The following is an 18,557-nucleotide window of genomic DNA, read 5'->3' as shown; positions in this document are numbered from 1 at the left end:
CATATGCAACAGGAAAGCTTCTGTCACATATACCGTAGCTGAAATTTATCCATAGGCTCCATTTGCCGTCGACCTGGTATACATCAGGATAAGTGTTTCTTAACTGCATAGGAAAACGCAGTATACTTCAGTTTACTATACAGTTGACCACAACAACAAAAAGCTATATTGGATAGTATACATTTTATTTTAAAGGGGTTGTCCAGTATTTTGATATTGATGGCCTATCCTCAGGATAGGCTATCAATATCATATCAACGGTGGACCTACAGTACAACCCTCACTCCTTCCGATCAGTTGTTCGGGGGTAGCAGCGGAACTGCACAGCTCTGTCTATTGTGTAGTGGACGGAGCTGGTACCTGCAGCACTGCCCTCATTGAAGTGAATGTTGCAGAAACCTGCTCCGTCTACTAAACAATGAACAGATCTGTGTAGTTTCGGCACCAGAACTATTCTGGAACAGCTGATCGTGGGGGTGTCCCCCGGTGATCTGAAATTGATGGCTTATCCTGAGGACAAGCCATCAATATAAATGTACTGGACGACCCCTTTAATATTTATAAACGAACATTCCCCAAATTGTCATATTTTCAAATGGATATCCTCTGTACTACAAGAATACAGAACACCCTAACCACAGAAAATGGCATGTAGTTTCCATGCTGTATTACTAGGGCTTTTGCTATTTGAAAAAGCACTGCCACAATTCTTTTTATTCTTTGACCTGTTAGAGAGGTACTAGATATAAACTGTAGTGAATGTAATCCTCTTACCAGTGACTATATTTGTGAGTTATCCCCTCCCTCCTGATCCTCAGCTGTGTCATGTGACCAACACTCTGACTTTCCAAATAACGCAGCTTCTTATGTGTGGACAGGAAGCCAGTTTCTCTATTTATTACTAAGGGAGCCCTCAATGTCAGTCTCATAGGAATGAAAAGAGAAGTAACCGACTTTCTGTCCTGTGTCAGTTGGAGATCAGAGTTCTGGTCACATGACACAGCTGAGGACCAGAAGGAAGGTTATAACTCACAAATACAGTCACTGATAAGAAGATTACCTTCACTACGTTACATCATGGACCTTTCTAACAGGTCAGAGAATACTTTTTTTTTGTGGGAGAGCTACTTTAAAGCGTTGCTTTTAGAACAGAATATCTGTGTAATATAGCACCATAAAGAATCAGGCCCATACCTTGTAGTACATAGCCTCTGGGACTCCATGCGCCTCTTTATAGTCCTCCCGCATATGGCTGCAATCTATCATCAGCTTTATTAAACAATTCATTCACAAACACTTGGACCAGAGAAAACTCACAGTTGGAGGGGCCCACCAGAGGACCAGGGTCAAACATAATAATGGGGCCTAGCTGCAAATGGGTTCATGACAACAGACAAGTGGATTGAGGCATGATTGTACAGCAGAAGAGTGAGCTCCAAATTAGCTCCTCTGGTGAACCCACATTACTCCAATCCAACACAACACCTACATACCTGTGCATCATAAGATCTAGATGAAGAAGTAGATGACATCACATTACACACGCTACCATTAGCAGGCATGACTGGTGAGTTTGTGTCTTTTTCAGAATCACACGAACTCAGATGTGGTGACCATTGAGTGCACTATGAGTCTTACTTCTAATCAGGAGGGAACACTGACTCTGTATGGATATCTGTGGAGAAGATCTTTCAAAGTGGTAAGAACCTAATGCTAGTGGTGGGATGGGGTGGAGAAGTAATAAGAGATACAACAGGATCGCGTTGGAACAAGAGCGAACTGGCCATTGACCCTACAGGTAAATTTCCCTTGGGACCATGCCCAGGGGGCCATCGAAGCCCTCCTCACAGCCACTACTGGCTACATAACAATCTGATGCTTTCAGCATTAATTAACACTTATGTACCTGACCAGTGGCCGCAGATTCCTTCCTAAATTCCTTATCTCAGGATGGTGATACAATTGAATACTTCAGTGAGGGCGGCAGTATTATGTGCTGCACTGTGATATTTGATTCCTCAGGGGCGGTATCTTGTGCTGTACTATGCTATTGCTGGCCCTCCGGCTTTTATTGTTATCCCTGCCTGCTTGTGTTGGCCCGTCTTCAGTCAATTTGAGCCCGCCTACAACATAGGGACACTTAGTTTTTTTTCATAGCCACTTTAAATTCCTAGTCCACCCCTGTGTTGGAATATGATTACATATCCTGTATAAATGATGGTAGCAATAGAAAATGCATATTCTGAATGTTTTTAGAATTTCTTTTGCAGATGAATTTCCGCTCTGTTAGTCTGGTTAGTTTTGCTTCCTTACAACGAAAATTCCACAGTCCTTTTATTTTTCGAGAGGAGGAACCCAGCCGCCAGGTGATAATTTTTTTACTTCATACTGCTGTTATCAGTCTTATGGGTTAAGTTTATGTTATGATGTCACTAAGTAACTTACTTGTCACAGATACAATGGGCATTTACAGTACCATGCAGCCAGAATTCCTTTCTTAAAAATACTTGAAAACATTGGATTATGTGTCTTTAGGTTCATTATGGACTGGACAACCTACATGGCCCTTGTGGAACCATACAATGACACTGTAGGCACTGTGTGTGTTGCAGTATGGTTCCATGTCATAGACAGAAATGGAGGTAGAGAAAGACCTTGTGCACTTCTATAGGGGCCGTATGATTCTCTACAACTCAAAAGGTTGTATGAAGTCATAATATGGTCATGTAGAAGAGCACGAAAGCTGGCTATAGTCAGAATAATAATGTTTAATGCACTGGCCATAAAAGACAATAGTCAATGACAGTTATTACACAGTGAAACCTATTTGAGACAAGTCACATTGAAAAGTTGTCTTCAAGGTGGGTAGTCTTTACAAAGAAAGATGATCAGTATCCCTAAAATGTGCCACAGGAAATCCAGTTTGGCAAGCCGGTGGTCCTTTGGAGATGTTGTACTTGTATGTATAAAAGTAAAACAATAGATTCCAGCTAAAGGAGGTTTTTGGTCACTCTCATTAGTGATTAAACCCTATGACCATACCTTGTGCAGCAAGCAAAATCATTCCCATTAAAGTACCCTTTAAAGGGGTATGCCTATCTGGACATTTCTGGCATATCCACAGGTTATGCCATAAACATTCATCAGATGTGGGCCTCTGGGAATCACACCTATCTCGAGAACGGTTTAGTATCTAAAGTGCGGCTCATCTATTTACAGAATTTCCATAGAAGTAAATGGAGAGAGCAGTGCATGCGTCACTACCTCTCCATTCTCGAGGGCGTGACACCGGGCCAAGTTCTGGAGAGAGGTACAGGGGTCCTGTGGATAGGGTGTGATTAGGGTTTGTGAAGGTATGTATGGAGCAGAACATGGAAGTATGCCGAGTTTCAGATCCTATAAAAAAAAAACATTAGGGTTGTGACATCTGCGGTTGGTTGAAAACCTGCTCTTTGTAATGTTTTTACTCAAAAACTAACTGATGAAATTTATATCTGGTATAAATTAGCAGAATGCATCTAAATCTCCAGTATACTTAGTTAAACCACACAGCACAAGAAACAATATAATCAATTGAGAATAAAGAACTCTTCATATAGGATTCTACTGCCTCCAACTGGAAAGAACTTCAGTATACATTTATTGACTTGTGTGCTTTTTATTGTACAGTTTTTAAATTTTAAAAGTAACATGGCCTGTACCGTGCCATTTTATTTATTTTTAGATCACTTTTGACATTTCCAAGAGGGAGGAGTGGGAGGTTCCAATATGGGTTATAATCAGCAGTACAATAGGTGGGCTCCTGCTGCTGGCTCTCTTAGTCCTGGCTCTATGGAAGGTAAGCATTGTGCTGAAGCTGGCCTGTCACCCAACATTAAGTTTAGGCTTTACCTTTACTTTATGGTTACAGCTACAGTATGTACAGCAAAAACGCTATATAAATAGTGTTTATTGTTCTTTATGTTATGTATATGAATTATTTGCTCCTTGGGGGTAATGAAAGGCTGGCTTATTTAGGGTCTTATCAATTTAATGCTGATGAGAACCATGGAGAATGTATTGCCATTGTCTGTACGAACAGAAATTGACTGTAGTTCAAAAGCACTTTACACAGGTATAATAAGACCACAGTGAACAGAGATCTTTTTATCACTCTTGGATTGGTCACTTTATTAATACATATACAGTACAGACCAAAAGTTTGGACACACCTTCTCATTCAAAGAGTTTTCTTTATTTTCATGACTATGAAAATTGTAGATTCACACTGAAGGCATCAAAACTTTGAATTAACACATGTGGAATTATATACATAACAAACAAGTGGGAAACAACTGAAAATATGTCATATTCTAGGTTCTTCAAAGTAGCCACCTTTTGCTTCGATTACTGCTTTGCACACTCTTGGCATTCTCTTGATGAGCTTCAAGAGGTAGTCCCCTGAAATGGTTTTCACTTCACAGGTGTGCCCTGTCAGGTTTAATAAGTGGGATTTCTTGCCTTATAAATGGGGTTGGGACCATCAGTTGCGTTGAGGAGAAGTCAGGTGGATAGACAGCTGATAGTCCTACTGAATAGACTGTTAGAATTTGTATTATGGCAAGAAAAAAAAGCAGCTAAGTAAAGAAAAACGAGTGGCCATCATTACTTTAAGAAATGAAGGTCAGTCAGTCAGCCGAAAAATTGGGAAAACTTTGAAAGTAAGGGCTATTTGACCATGAAGGAGAGTGATGGGGTGCTGCGCCAGATGACCTGGCCTCCACAGTCACCGGACCTGAACCCAATCGAGATGGTTTGGGGTGAGCTGGACCGCAGAGTGAAGGCAAAAGGGCCAACAAGTGCTAAGCATCTCTAGGAACTCCTTCAAGACTGTTGGAAGACCATTTCAGGGGACTACCTCTTGAAGCTCATCAAAAGAATGGCAAGAGTGTGCAAAGCAGTAATCAAAGCAAAAGGTGGCTACTTTGAAGAACCTAGAATATGACATATTTTCAGTTGTTTCACACTTGTTTGTTATGTATATAATTCCACATGTGTTAATTCATAGTTTTGATGCCTTCATAGTCATGAAAATAAAGAAAACTCTTTGAATGAGGTGTGTCCAAACTTTTGGTCTGTACTGTATGTCTAAGGGCTGTTTCAGACGAGTGTGTGCAATCCGAAAATCACACTCTGTGTGTGAGCATGATCCTCGGTTATGGACACTGCTAGTCATGCAAGAACGCAGGGCATTATACGGATTTATAATGCTATATGCCTCTGCAGGACCTCATTGCTACAGAATTATAGTAACTTAAAGCTGTCACTATGATTTTGCAGGAGTAAGGTCATGCAGAGGCACATAGCATTATAAATAGGGATGAACAAACTTGCATTTTTCAAGTTCGAGTATTTGTAAAATTCCGTTACGGATTCTGTTTATCATGGAATATAACGGAATGCACCACGGAAGCCATTAAGAGGCATTCAGTCATAATAGAAGTCAATGGGCAGCATAACGGAGCAGTCCGATTTCCGTTATGCTGCCTATTGACTTCGATTATGATGGAATGCAAAACGGAATGCCCTGCCACGGTGCATTATGTCATAGCATTCCGTTAAATTCTGTGAGAACAGAATCCATAACGGAATTGCGCAAATACCCAAATGCTGAACCCAAACTTGAAAAATGCAAGTTCACTGATCCCTAATTATAAATCAGTATAATGCCATGCTCTCCTGCAAGACAAGCAGTGTCCAAAACGGAGGATCGTGGAGTGTAATTTCCGCACTGCACATGCTCGTGTGAAAAACCCCTTAGGGTATTTACACGCGTTAAGAAATCTGTGGTTGGTTGAAACCCTGCTCACATGCAGGGCCACACTATTTGCAGGTGGTGCATTAACTTTACCTGCACAATGCATCCATTTGGACTGTAGGTGACTGGGTTTTTGCCACCTTTGTTCCCTAACCGTAGGTATACCAACCAGAGATGAAATTAAAGGCTCGTCCTGGATTGGAAAAACATGGCTGCAGTCTTCAAAAAACAGTGCCACAACTGTCCTCAGGATGAGCTGCAATACCAGACTTTTTTTTATTTTTTATCAATCTTTCGTTAATTTCTAACGATAATTTGTTTTCCCTTAGTCCTAACAGCAGCGCAGATGGGGTTAACTACCCCCCGTGGATTGGTAGGACCGGCGGAATTTTAATGAGCCCAAGCAATAATAATAAAGATTTACACCCCTACAAAAGGAGGGGACACCCCCCATCCCACTGTGTCTATAGCAATGGGTGGGATATTTGTGTGCTGCTGTTAGGACTAAGGGAAAACAAATTATCGTTAGAAATTAACGATTCCCTTACGTCCTACCAGCAGCACAGATGGGGAGATAGCAAGAAGAAACCCCTAGGGAGGGCCTTCATGCCTGGCAGAGCTAAGAATAGCCTGCCCAAAAGCCGAAAACTCTGCTACCCTGGCGTCTAGTCTGTAGTGGGATATGAAAGTGGATTCAAAGCTCCAGGAGGCAGCTTTACAAATCATGTCCAGAGGAAGGAGACTTCTTTCTGCAAAGGAAGTAGAGATGGCCCTTGTGGAATGGGCCTTCACGAACTCTGGAGGATCCAAAGACTGGGAAATGAAAGATTCTCTGATGGCCTCCTTAATCCAGCGACTAATCGAAGACTTGCGGCCTTTAGACTTACCGGCAAACAGGATAAAGAGGTTCTCATCTATCCTGAACTCCCTGGATCTATCCACATAGATCTGGAGACATCTCGAGATATTCGAAGGATGTTTGACAGGATCCCTGGAGGAGGTAGGAGAGAATAAGACTGGCAAAGAAAATCACCTGGTTAATGTTCTGAAATGATGGAACCTTAGGCCTGAAATATGGAAGAAACCTCAGGAGAACCCGGTCTTGAAGAAAGATGGTATAAGGTTCTAAAGCCGAGAAAGTGTGAAGCTCCGAGACTCTCTTGGCCAAGGTTACCGCCAGTAAGAAGACCAACTTCAGCTTCACAAATTTCAAGTCTACCTCCTCCAAAGGCTCAAAAGGGGGGAGATGCTAGCCCCTTGAGCACGACTGATAAGTCCCACTGAGGAATGGGCCTCAGTACTGTAGGCTTCAATCTTTCGGCTCCTTTAATGAAGCGTTTGATGAGCGGGTCCCGAGAATAGGGTCTGTTGAGACAGGCAGAGATGGCAGAAATTTGGACCTTCAAAGTAGATGGAGCAAGTCAAGGTCATCCTGCAGGAATTGAAGTATCGCAGAGTTCGAAGCATACTACGACGAGAAGATTCTCATGATCCTGGAGTAGGCTTTCTTGGTAGATTCTGCTCTTGAATGCGACAATGTTCTCAGGACCGACTCTGAAAGCCCTTCTATTCTGGGAAGGGACTGATCAACCTCCAGGCTGTCAGGTTGAACCTGTGCATATCTGGGCAGAGTGGAGTGTCCTATGACACCAGGGTCTGCTGTGGGGGGAGCCTCCAATAATGTCCCTGACTCATCTGAATGAGCTGGGTAAACCAGGATCTCTTGGGCCAAAACGGTATGATGGCTATCACAGAGGCCTGATCCTGACGGATTTTCATCAATACCCTCGGTATCATGGAAAACAGAGGGAAGATGTAAGCCAGCCTGCCCGCCCCTCCGCGGTATCGACAGAGCATCTATCGCCAGGGGGTTGTCCTCCCTGTAAAGGGAGCAGAACCTCTCCACCTTGGCGTTGAACTTTGTTGCCATGAAAACTACCTCTGGCAAACCCCACCTGAGGACTATCTGCCTGAATATCTCCGGATGCAGGGACCATTCCAACGTCGGCAGACCGCGACTCAGGCGATCCGCGATTATATTGCAGGAACCTCGGATGTGGGTGGCAGGCAGGTGGGAAAGGTTCGACTCTGCCTACCGAAGAATTACCCCGATCTCCGAAAGGAGGGGTAGAGATCTTGTGCTTCCCTGCTTGTTGATGTACAGGACCGCAGTCATATTGTCTGACTGTACCTTCACCGCCAAGCCCCGGATTCGGGGGGGCGAAGTGAAGGAGGGCTAGCCGGATGGCTCGAATCTCGCGGAGATTGGAAGAAAGTAGCCGCTCCTGAGGAGACCAAGTCCCCTGGACTGGGGAATCGTCTAGGTGAGCGCCCCAGCCTACTTGGGACACGTCCGTTGTCAATATGACCCAGGATGGCTGGGTTATAGACTACCCCCCCACCCCCGGGAGATGGAGCCACCATCTCAGGAAGGTTTCGAGTCTGACAAGAAAGGGAATTTAGCCCGGCGGGGCTGCCATCCCATTTGGCAAGGAACTCAGATTGTAGAGGGCGAAGGTGCCACAAAGCCCAAGGGACTGCATCCGCAGCCGCTGACATGAGCCCCAACATCTTCACGAGAGTCTGAATGGGAACTCGATGAGGAACAGATAGAAACCTTGCCAGGTCCGGAATCCGAGCTCTTCTTTCTGGAGTCAACTGGAGGGACATCCCAACGGAGTCGACTATGAAGCCTAGATAGGTTACCGAAGTCGACGGGCTCACATTCGACTTCTGCCAGTTGATGATCCACCCTTGGCGGAGCAGAAAGGAGATAGCTATATGAAGATGGTGGGTAAGGACTGGAACCGAAGAGACTTTTAGGAGCCAATCGTCCAGGTAAGGAATTATGGTCAGCCCTTGAAGCCTCAAAGCTGCCACCACCGAAACCACCACCTTGATGAAGGTGTTAGGAGCAGAGGAAATCCCGAAGGGTAAGGCGACGAACTGAAGGTGCCTGAGGACCTACGAGACCTGGACCGCGATCCCGAGATACCTCCGGGAAGCAGGATGGATGGGGATGTGAAGATACGCATCCTTAAGGTCCAGGGTAGCCATCACGTCTTCCGGTTTGAGAACGTGGATCACTGACCTGATAGTTTCCATACGAAACTTTGCCTTCCTTATAAAATCAATTAAATAATCTCAAATCGATAATCATCCGGAGATCTCCAGTTTTTTTGGAAACTAGAAAAACCGGAGAATAGATCCCTAAGCCCCGCTCTCCTGCCGGAACCTCCTCCAGAGCGCCCTTGAGGATGTAGTCCTGGATGTAGGCGTCCAGAATCGCCTGTTTGGCGGGCAGTAAGCGCTGATTGATGATAAATCTGTCTGGGGGAGGAGATTTGAGATTTATTAGGTAGCCCTCGGATATGACTTTTAGGACCCAAGGGTCCGGAATTTCCTGGGCCCAGACTCCCTTGAAATGGGCGAGACGCCCCCCGACGGGCACAAGGTATTTGAAAATCTTCCGGAAGGATGGCAGGAGTAGCAGGGGTTAACCAAGAGCCTCCGGGAGGCCCATAGTCAGGGTTTAAGCCATAAGGGCCTGCGGGCTACAGTGACCAGGGCCATGGACTTGGCTGCCAACTTCAGCTGTAATTGTGCAGTGTCGCACAGAAAGTCAGTCGCTAGGTTGACGGTCTTGAATGCGGCCAGGATGTCGTCCCGAGAAACCCTCTGATCAACGTCCGCCTGAATTTGATTTAGGCGGGAACGGAGGAAGGACGAAACTTCCGTGGCCGCGATAGCAGTAGACGCGGAGGCTGCAGCTGCAGAGTAACCTAGAAACATAGAATGTGTCGGCAGATAAGAACCATTTGGCCTATCTAGTCTGCCCAATAGACTGAATACTATGAATAGCCCCTGGCCCTATCTTATATGAAGGATGGCCTTATGCCTATCCCATGCATGCTTAAACTCCTTCACTGTATTTGCAGCTACCACTTCTGCAGGAAGGCTATTCCATGCATCCACTACTCTCTCAGTAAAGTAATACTTCCTGATATTACTTTTAAACTTTTGCCCCTCTAATTTAAAACTATGTCCTCTTGTAGCAGTTTTTCTTCTTTTAAATATTCTCTCCTCTTTTACCTTGTTGATTCCCTTTATGTATTTAAAAGTTTCTATCATATCCCCTCTGTCTTGTCTTTCTTCCAAGCTATGCATGTTAAGGTCCTTTAACCTTTCCTGGTAAGTTTGGTCCTGGCCAATCGCAGCGCAGAGCTCACAGCCTGGGAGGTTTTCTCTCCCAGGCTGTGAGCTCTGCGATTGGCCAGCGCTACAGCCTAGGAGAAGGAGATGCCCAGGAGAACAAGGGCAGACTCCGCCTACTATAACCAAGTCCCCGAACATACCGGAGGACATAGCGGGAGAACGGAGCGGCGCCCAGGGATAATAGTAAGTGCAGTGAGATCCCTGGGCGCCGCTGTATATGTCATGATACTTAGTTCACAATGTCAGTATCGGTGAAAGGTCCTCTAAGTATGGTTTCCATTAATTTCCCCACTATTGATGTCAGGCTTACTGGCCTATAGTTACCCGATTCCTCCCTACTACTTTTCTTGTGAATGGGCACAACATTTGCTAATTTCCAATCTTCTGGGACGACTCCTGTTGCCAGTGATTGGTTAAATAAATCTGTTAATGGTTTTGCTAGTTCACCGCTGAGCACTTTTAATAGCTTTGGGTGTATCCCATCAGGCCCCTGTGACTTATTTGTATTAATTTTAGACAACTGAACCTCTTCCTCTGTAAAGACACATGCATCAAAAGATTCATTAGTCTTCTTTCCTAACGGAGGCCCTTTTCCTTCTTTTTCCTTTGTAATAACTGAACAGAAGTATTCATTGAGGCAGTCAGCTAGTTCTTTATCTTCTTCCATATACCTTCCTTCTTTTGTTTTTAATTTGGTAATTCCTTGTTTTAGTTTCCTTTTTTCATTTATGTATCTGAAGAATGTCTTATCGCCTTTTTTCACTGACTGAGCTAATTTCTCTTCTGTCTGTGCTTTAGAAGTTCTTATAACTTGTTTGGCCTCTCACTGCCTAATCTTATAAATTTGCCTGTCATCCTCATTATTTCTTTTTTTATAATTACTAAATGCTATCTTTTTGTTTTTAATGATTTTGGACACTTCTGCTGAGTACCACAGTAGTCTCTTCCTTTTTTTGCTTTTACTGACGAGCCTAATGCAATTTTCTGTTGCCTTCAATAGTGCCACTTTTAAGTAGTCCCATTTCTCCTGGACTCCATTGAAACTGTTTCAATCTGATAGGGACTCGTATACCACTAATCAAAATTTTAGAAAAGTCCGTTTTTCTAAAATCTAAAACTTTTGTTTTTGTGTGGTGTGACTCAGTCACTGTACTTATAGTAAACCACAATGACTGGTGATCACTAGATCCCAAGCTTTCCCCTACAGTAATATCAGATACCAAATTCCCATTTGTGAATACCAAATCTAAAATGGCCTCCTTCCGGGTTGGCTCCTCAACTACTTGCTGTAGAGATAATCCCAGTAGGGAATTTAGAATATCTGTACTCCTAGCAGAACTAGCCATTTTGGTTTTCCAGTTTACATCAGGAAGATTGAAGTCTCCCATAATGATAACTTCCCCCTTCAATGTCATTTTAGCCATTTCCTCAACTAGTAGATCATCTAATTCTTTGACTTGGCTAGGTGGTCTATATATCACACCTACACGAGTTACCTTATGATTATCAAGCTGCAAGGTAACCCAAACTGACTCTAAATTGTTCTCGCTAACTTGTATCTAATTAGATTTTATGCTATCTTTTACATACAGGGCCACCCCTCCCCCTTCTTGCCTTCTCTGTCTTTTCTGTATAGAGAGAACCCTGGTATTGTTATATCCCAGTCATTACTCCCATTGAACCACGTCTCAGTAACAGCCACTAAATCTATATTCTTAGATGCCATTATAGCATCAACTTCATTGATCTAATCCCCTAAACTGCGAGCATTTGTAGACAAGAATCTAAGCTTGTCATTTCTTAACCTTTGTGCTACTGGCATCTTCTGGCATTGTTCCGGGGGGCAGTGGGACTGCTGGATTTTCACTCTTTTGCCCCCCTTTCCTAGTTTAAATGCTCCTTAGCAAATACTTGGAACTGTTTACTGAGGACATTTGTTCCCTTGAGAGAAAGATGCAAACCATCTTTCTTGTACAGTTCTTTTCCATTCCAACGAGAGCTAACACAAAGCCAAACCCTTGGTTCAGACACCATTTACCAAGCCATACATTGAATTCCTTAATGCGCATCTTCCTGTCATGCTGAAGGTTATGCACAGGCAAAACTGCAGAGAATGAAACAGTTGATGCAACCTCCCGTATATCCTTTCCAAGTGTGTGAAAAGCTTCTTTCACCTTTGAAACCTCATTGCAAGACAGATCATTTGTCCAAAGATGGACAATAACATCCACCTCCCTTTCCTGCTTTGATTCCCTAACAATATTTAGGATCCGTCATCTATCCCTGCTAGCGGTAGCACCAGGGAGACATCTCACAACACCATTTTCCTCAAACTTCACACCTCTTATGATGGAATCGCCCACCAAAAGCTGCTTACTATCAGTCCTCACCTTTTTTTTGTCTTTGGCTGCAGTCTTGCATACTTTAGGCATGGGAGATGATTGTTCTTCACCCACTGTGCTTGAGCCATCCTCCATGTTGCTCTTTCACTCTGAAAGTGCTGCAAATGAATTATTGAGAGCCACAGACTGTGGGACATGTCTTCTATCCACAACTCTCAGTCTACCAGAACCTGCAGTAACCCATTTTCCATTTCTAGGGGGCCTCTGTGGCAGTGGCATTGCAACGTTCTCAGCCTAAGTTTGTTTTACGGTTAATTTACAAATCTCATATTTCAAAAATGCAATTTCCTGCTGCATTATGGAGAGCTGTCTACAGATCAGACAGCATCCAAACCTCTGGAGAGTGGAACCTTAAATAAAAGCACAACAATTCCTGCACAGAACCAGGTCTGCCATTTTAAAGAGGGGAAAGATTTTAAACAAACAAATCTTACTTGTTTAGATTGTATCCACCTCCTGAATATCTCCAATGCACTTATAAAATCAGCACTTGGAAAATTCAGCAAGCTTCAGCAACCTCTTCTTAATATGCACTCTGCCCTCCTATTAAGGTGGTCTTGCAGACTAGACCAATCGTCCGCTGGGACCAGAGTGCGTCTGGACAATTTGGCGATAGCCATGTCCACCTTGGGAATGGAACCCCGCGATTCCACCAAGGAGCTTGCCATGGGAAACATGGTCCTGAATTTCTTAGTCAAGACCGGACCCTTCTCAGGCTTCTTCCATTCCATCCGCATAACGGAAAGAAGGGTCTAATCCGCCTTAAAGACACGCTGTGCCCGACCGGTGAGATCAGAGGACTCCCCAGGGTCAACATCATGGTCCCCCGACCTGATGGACTTTAAAAATTTCTGTGTTTTTTCTGGGGGGAAAAAATATGATGTTAACTCCTCTTCATCCAAAGAGGAAGAGACCAAGGAAATCGCAGCGGGCCTCTCAACGGGCGCGGAGGTATCCATTGGAGCCTGAGTAGGAGCAGGAAGCCTCTCATCCAGCAGGTTAACCACGCCTTTGATGGATTCGTCCACATATCCCTTGACCCACACATACATCTCTTGCATGGTTGGTTCTGTGGCTGATTGGGATCTACGGCAACCCTTGCATCTTGAGTAGGGACAATTGTCGTCTAGAAGCGCGCTGCAGTCAAAGCAGGCCAGGTGCTTCCTCTTTGAGACAGATTTACGTGTCTCCAGGTCCTTAGGTGAAGCCATTGGCTGCAAGGAACAAAGAATTAGTAAATTCTGACAAGCTGACAAACGTCAAAGAAAAGGGCGTAAGCAGAGGCCCACCGAAGTAGCGGCGGAAAAAAGAAAAAAACCGTAATGGAACCAGACAGTCAAAGTACAGAGTACTAATGGGCTCTAGGAGCTAGCTTACAACAAGCGTGTGCTGCCAGAGGAAGACTGAGAGCAAAGCGGCTCTTTAAATAGGCGGAGCTCCGCCCCCATGGGCAGAGATCCCACCCCCAGGAGGATCTTGATCTTAGATCCTGAATTTCAACAATACATGAATCTTATTGTATCCATGTATATACATTAATCCCCCCCAAAGCAGCCAGAAATAGCCCAAGCAAACAGGCAGACTGGAAGCAAGCTTCCCAGGCGAGAAGCAGAGAGCCGGAAGGGGCCAACGTCACTTCCGGAGATGGCGGCAACCACCGGAGCGCCGCACTGGCCAACAGGAACCCACAGCCTGTAGCAAGGGGGGGGGGGGGAGGTAAGAAAAAAAACAAGAGCCCGGTCGTAGTAAAATAAGCAGGGCTAAGTTAAGAAAACAAAACAAAAAATATAGGCAAACATAGGCGGAAACCCCCCCGATGCCCTAAGAAAAAGATGACAAGAAACTTCCCCCAAAGAGAAAGGAGGAGGGGGAACCGCCAGTCCACCTGTCTGGAGGACAGAAAAAAAACAGTGGGCCGGAGGGGTGTCCCCTCCTTTTGTAGGGGTGTAAATCTTTATTATTGGTGCTTGGGCTCATTAAAATTCCGCCAGTCCATGGGGGGAAGTTAACCCCATCTGTGCTGCTGGTAGGACGTAAGGGAATATTTGGTTTTCATATATAATAAGATACAGAAAAAATTTATAATGATATCACTACATCAAAAAGAGTGGCAACATTGCCAACAAGGTGCAATATCAGACTTAAACCATGGATATTATTTCTGGAAGAAGGCAGCCATGTTTTTCTAATCCCGGGCAACTCTTGTCAAACTTCATAAAGTCTTCATCTTCATTGGACATGTGGATCATGCATACTACTTGAGCTCCTGTATATCAACACTAGTGGTTTCTCCATTGGGTTTCGGAGCATGAAATGGGTGTGTACACACAAAAAACAAACGGGTGCAAAAATATCCTCCTGAGAGACCTGCGACCAAGATCCCAAGTATAGATAATAGAGCAAAAGAAGGCAGCACTCCAGATGATAATGAAAAAGTGGACGGTTTATTCACTCATCAGCTGATGAGTGAATAAACAGTCCACTTTTTCATTATCATCTGGAGTGCTGCCTTCTTTTGCTCGAATATATATATATATAGATATATAGATATATAGAGAGATATATTTTGATGAGCAGCACACAAATCCAAAAGCGGTGCAATCCCTTGAAGCAGACCAAGCCTTGGCTTGACAAAGGCTCCATTGAGTGAGCTGAAACGTTGCTGTCTTCACATGGGTGATTAAAATACCCTTTTTTCACAGATATTTGAGTGCTGCCTTGGCCTTCTTTTTACATACAAATATATATATATTTTACATACAAATATATATATATTTTACATACAAATATATATATATTTTACATACAAATATATATATATTTTACATACAAATATATATATATTTTACATACAAATATATATATATTTTACATACAAATATATATATATTTTACATACAAATATATATATATTTTACATACAAATATATATATATTTTACATACAAATATATATATATTTTACATACAAATATATATATATTTTACATACAAATATATATATATTTTACATACAAATATATATATATTATATATATATATATATATATATATATATATATAGAGAGAGAGGAATAAATACACCGCAGCACGTCCATAAGGTGAAAATGTGGGATCCTTTATTCACCCAAGCAGCAACGCTGCTTGGGTGAATAAAGGATCCCACATTTTCACCTTATGGACGTGCTGCGGTGTATTTATTCCTCTGGTTGTTTGACACTGTGGTCGAGTGTCGATACCGCTGGCACCAAACATTTGCTACAAGGAGTGCTGCCCTGAACTTATATATATATATATATATATATATATATATATATATATATATATATACACACACACATAATGTATCATCAATAATTAGAGAAATCAGACTAGATTATCTTCATTAGGCTACATTAAGGAAGTCCGTCAGCAGTTTTAATCATGCCAAACTGCTGACAGTAATAGGTAGGAGAGGAGGACAGCAGTTTACATACCTAGAAGAAGAAGCTTTCATCATCAGGACTCTTGCGAATCTGAAATTTTATTCTGTCAGATTCTACTCCTGCAAATGTGGGGCTTCATTGTGAAATGTTCTCTGCATTGGACAGCTTCCCAGCCTCTGCTCTAAGCGACAGCTGTAGTGGTCTCCTGGTTGGATGCTACGGCTGTCACCCGGAGCAGAGATGAGGGGCTGTGAATGAGCTCAATGTAGACAGCACTTCACAGTGAAGCTTCTTTTCCAGGGCACTTGCAGGAAAAATAATCTGGTGGCAAAAAAGTTCATATTCACACTACTCCTGATACAGTAAAAGCTCTCTGTGTCCAGCTCTCCCCAGTCCCCACCTAGTGCAGTCAGCAGTTTTGGCTACGGCACAACAGAAGTTGTTATATAATCCTAGTCTATACAGGATTTGCAATTATCTTTTGGAAGGGAGTGGATATGGTCATGAATAACCTGCTTATTTTTTCCTGTTCAGCTGGGATTTTTTAAACGTAGTCACCATGAGAGAGAGGAAGACGATAAAGATTTTCAGTAAGGCTGCGACACCAGACCAAGAAACTCTTGGCCCTTTGCCTCTGCCAATAAATAGATATATATACCAACCCAAGGGGGCCAGAAGGAGAAGCTGGCTGCAACTCGGAGGACTGAAAACAAATGGACAGTTGCAATTATCTCAGAAAGGCCAACTTGCACAGGGCTGAAGACGAGATGGTAACTTGAATATTACCACCAATTACTGCCTCTGGGAGTAGTGTGTAAGAGCTCCTGCGTCCTTTTTGGCCTCTATTTATTTCTTTACTGACCTGAAATTTAAGGAACAGCCAAAGACTGAACTTGCAAACTCTGACAGGTTCTGCTCAGGGATAAACCTACCAGTCACTACCAAAAAGGTAGAGACCACTGCCTGCTTCCCTGGAAGTCTCTCATCATACTCTATCTCTGGTATTACTATTATTATTCCCATTTTCTAGTTTTTTTTCTATTGCTATTAAAAGACCACTAAGTAAAGGGTGGCCAGGGAACAGAGACTGAGAAACTTGCTGCAGAAATCTCTGCAACTAAAAATCAGCTCCATTCATCAGAATGGGATTTTTTCTGCAGACAGCACATTAATTTCTGCAAGCCCAATTCAGATGAATAGAACAGTCATAGAAATGTTTTGCGTAAATCTGTTGCGTGTGAATTTACCCTAAGAACGGTAAAGATTGTCAATTTTGAGATGAATGTTCTTGAGAAATAGAGTTTAAGCTTTGTTTCAGACAAGCTTAAAGGGGTTTTTCAGGATTACTATGGTAATTAAACAGATAAGCGTTCATGTACATCGTACATGTTTTTTTTAAATTAATTTCCCCTGACCTGTTTTCACCATGTAACAAATCCCTCTGGTCTGTTTCCATCCTGTATGTAGCACTTCCTGTTGCTGTATCCAACCAAACCCATGATGCACTTCTCCTTTCTCTGCCACAGCTCCAGCACCTCCACTAACACTACCCAGCTAGTTTATAGCTCCTCCCACCAGCTAGTTACATAGACACTCCCCTATCACTGCCCCTAACACCCAGCTAGTTTATAGCTCCTCCCACTAGCTAGTTACATAGACACTTCCCTCATCACTGCCCCTGCTTTGACACACCCATGGACATCACAGAAAATAAGAAGGAGCTGCATGGACATGATCATGTGACCACAGCCCAGAACGGAATATAGGAGAAATAAAAGTAAAAGAAATACATTACAAAATTACAGCTGCCTTTATAAATTATTATTGTAAAGGATATTGATGCAAACCGAAAAAACCCCTTTAAAATAGGTACTTTTTTTGCATCCGTAACATAGCTTTAAATCCTGGTCCAACTAAGAGGCTAATGATGTGAACTATCAGCAATATACATTAGATCCATATGATGCCATTAGTTCTTTAGACCCACAGACTGGCCAGGATTTGTGGCCATAGTATGGGCTCATCTGAACCCGGCCTTAGTTTACAAATCGTGCACTGATCACCTTCCTTAGTACATTTGTCAGAAATATTAAACTGTTTCATACAATGGCTGAGGAGAACATTCACAACCTCAGAGCGGGACCACATACAGTATGCATCACTTACTATAAATGATAGACAGAGTCCCTTCTCCATAGAATACAAGCCAATTCCTGGTTACACGTTAGAAAATGAAGGATCTATTTTCAGATATTTTTTCAGCTCTATAAACTGATATTTTGTCTGCCCCCTTATAAATCCACCAAATTTTTACTACTTGCATCATATATTCAGCAATTGAATAGGTTCATTCATTGACCTTTTTATTCACCATTTTGCATTAAATGAAACAGTAAATTTTAGAAGTTTTGTTCAGTAGTGTTGAGCAAGTGGTAATATTATGTTGGTTATTATTGAAAAAAAACTGGTCATTTTGTAACATTTCGATTTTTTTTTAAATCAAATAATTAGGAATGAGCGAATTTCATATTTTGAGGTTCGTGTTGTGGTATTTACTGAATTGCGCTATGGATTCCATTACCACGGACCATAACGCAGTTCCATGACGGAATACATAACGGAATGCCTTTTAGAGGCATTCTGGTATTCATTCCGTCATAATAGAAGTCTATGGGCTGCAAAACGGATTCGTCCGGTTTACGTTATGCAGAAGAGGACT

At 42.8% G+C, this 18,557-nt stretch overlaps 1 protein-coding gene across 5 annotated transcripts in view; it reads left to right on the top strand.

Annotated features, from left to right (window-relative positions):
- ITGA11 (integrin subunit alpha 11) overlaps positions 1 to 17,341 on the top strand; it is a 139,255-nt gene extending 121,914 nt beyond the window's left edge. For all 5 annotated transcript variants that reach the window (XM_040414321.1, XM_040414320.1, XM_040414322.1 and 2 more), the window contains 4 exons: positions 1,589 to 1,699; positions 2,271 to 2,366; positions 3,725 to 3,838; positions 16,373 to 17,341. In XM_040414321.1, coding sequence (XP_040270255.1) covers positions 1,589 to 1,699; positions 2,271 to 2,366; positions 3,725 to 3,838; positions 16,373 to 16,432 — 381 coding nt within the window. In that variant the 3' untranslated portion in view covers positions 16,433 to 17,341. The remainder of the gene's footprint in view (positions 1 to 1,588; positions 1,700 to 2,270; positions 2,367 to 3,724; positions 3,839 to 16,372) is intronic.
- The last annotated feature ends 1,216 nt before the right edge of the window (positions 17,342 to 18,557 follow it).

The sequence above is a fragment of the Bufo bufo genome, chromosome 1 (assembly GCF_905171765.1).
Source record: "Bufo bufo chromosome 1, aBufBuf1.1, whole genome shotgun sequence".
NCBI classification, from domain to species: Eukaryota; Metazoa; Chordata; class Amphibia; order Anura; family Bufonidae; genus Bufo; species Bufo bufo.
This window is presented reverse-complemented; position numbering and strand designations above follow the sequence as displayed.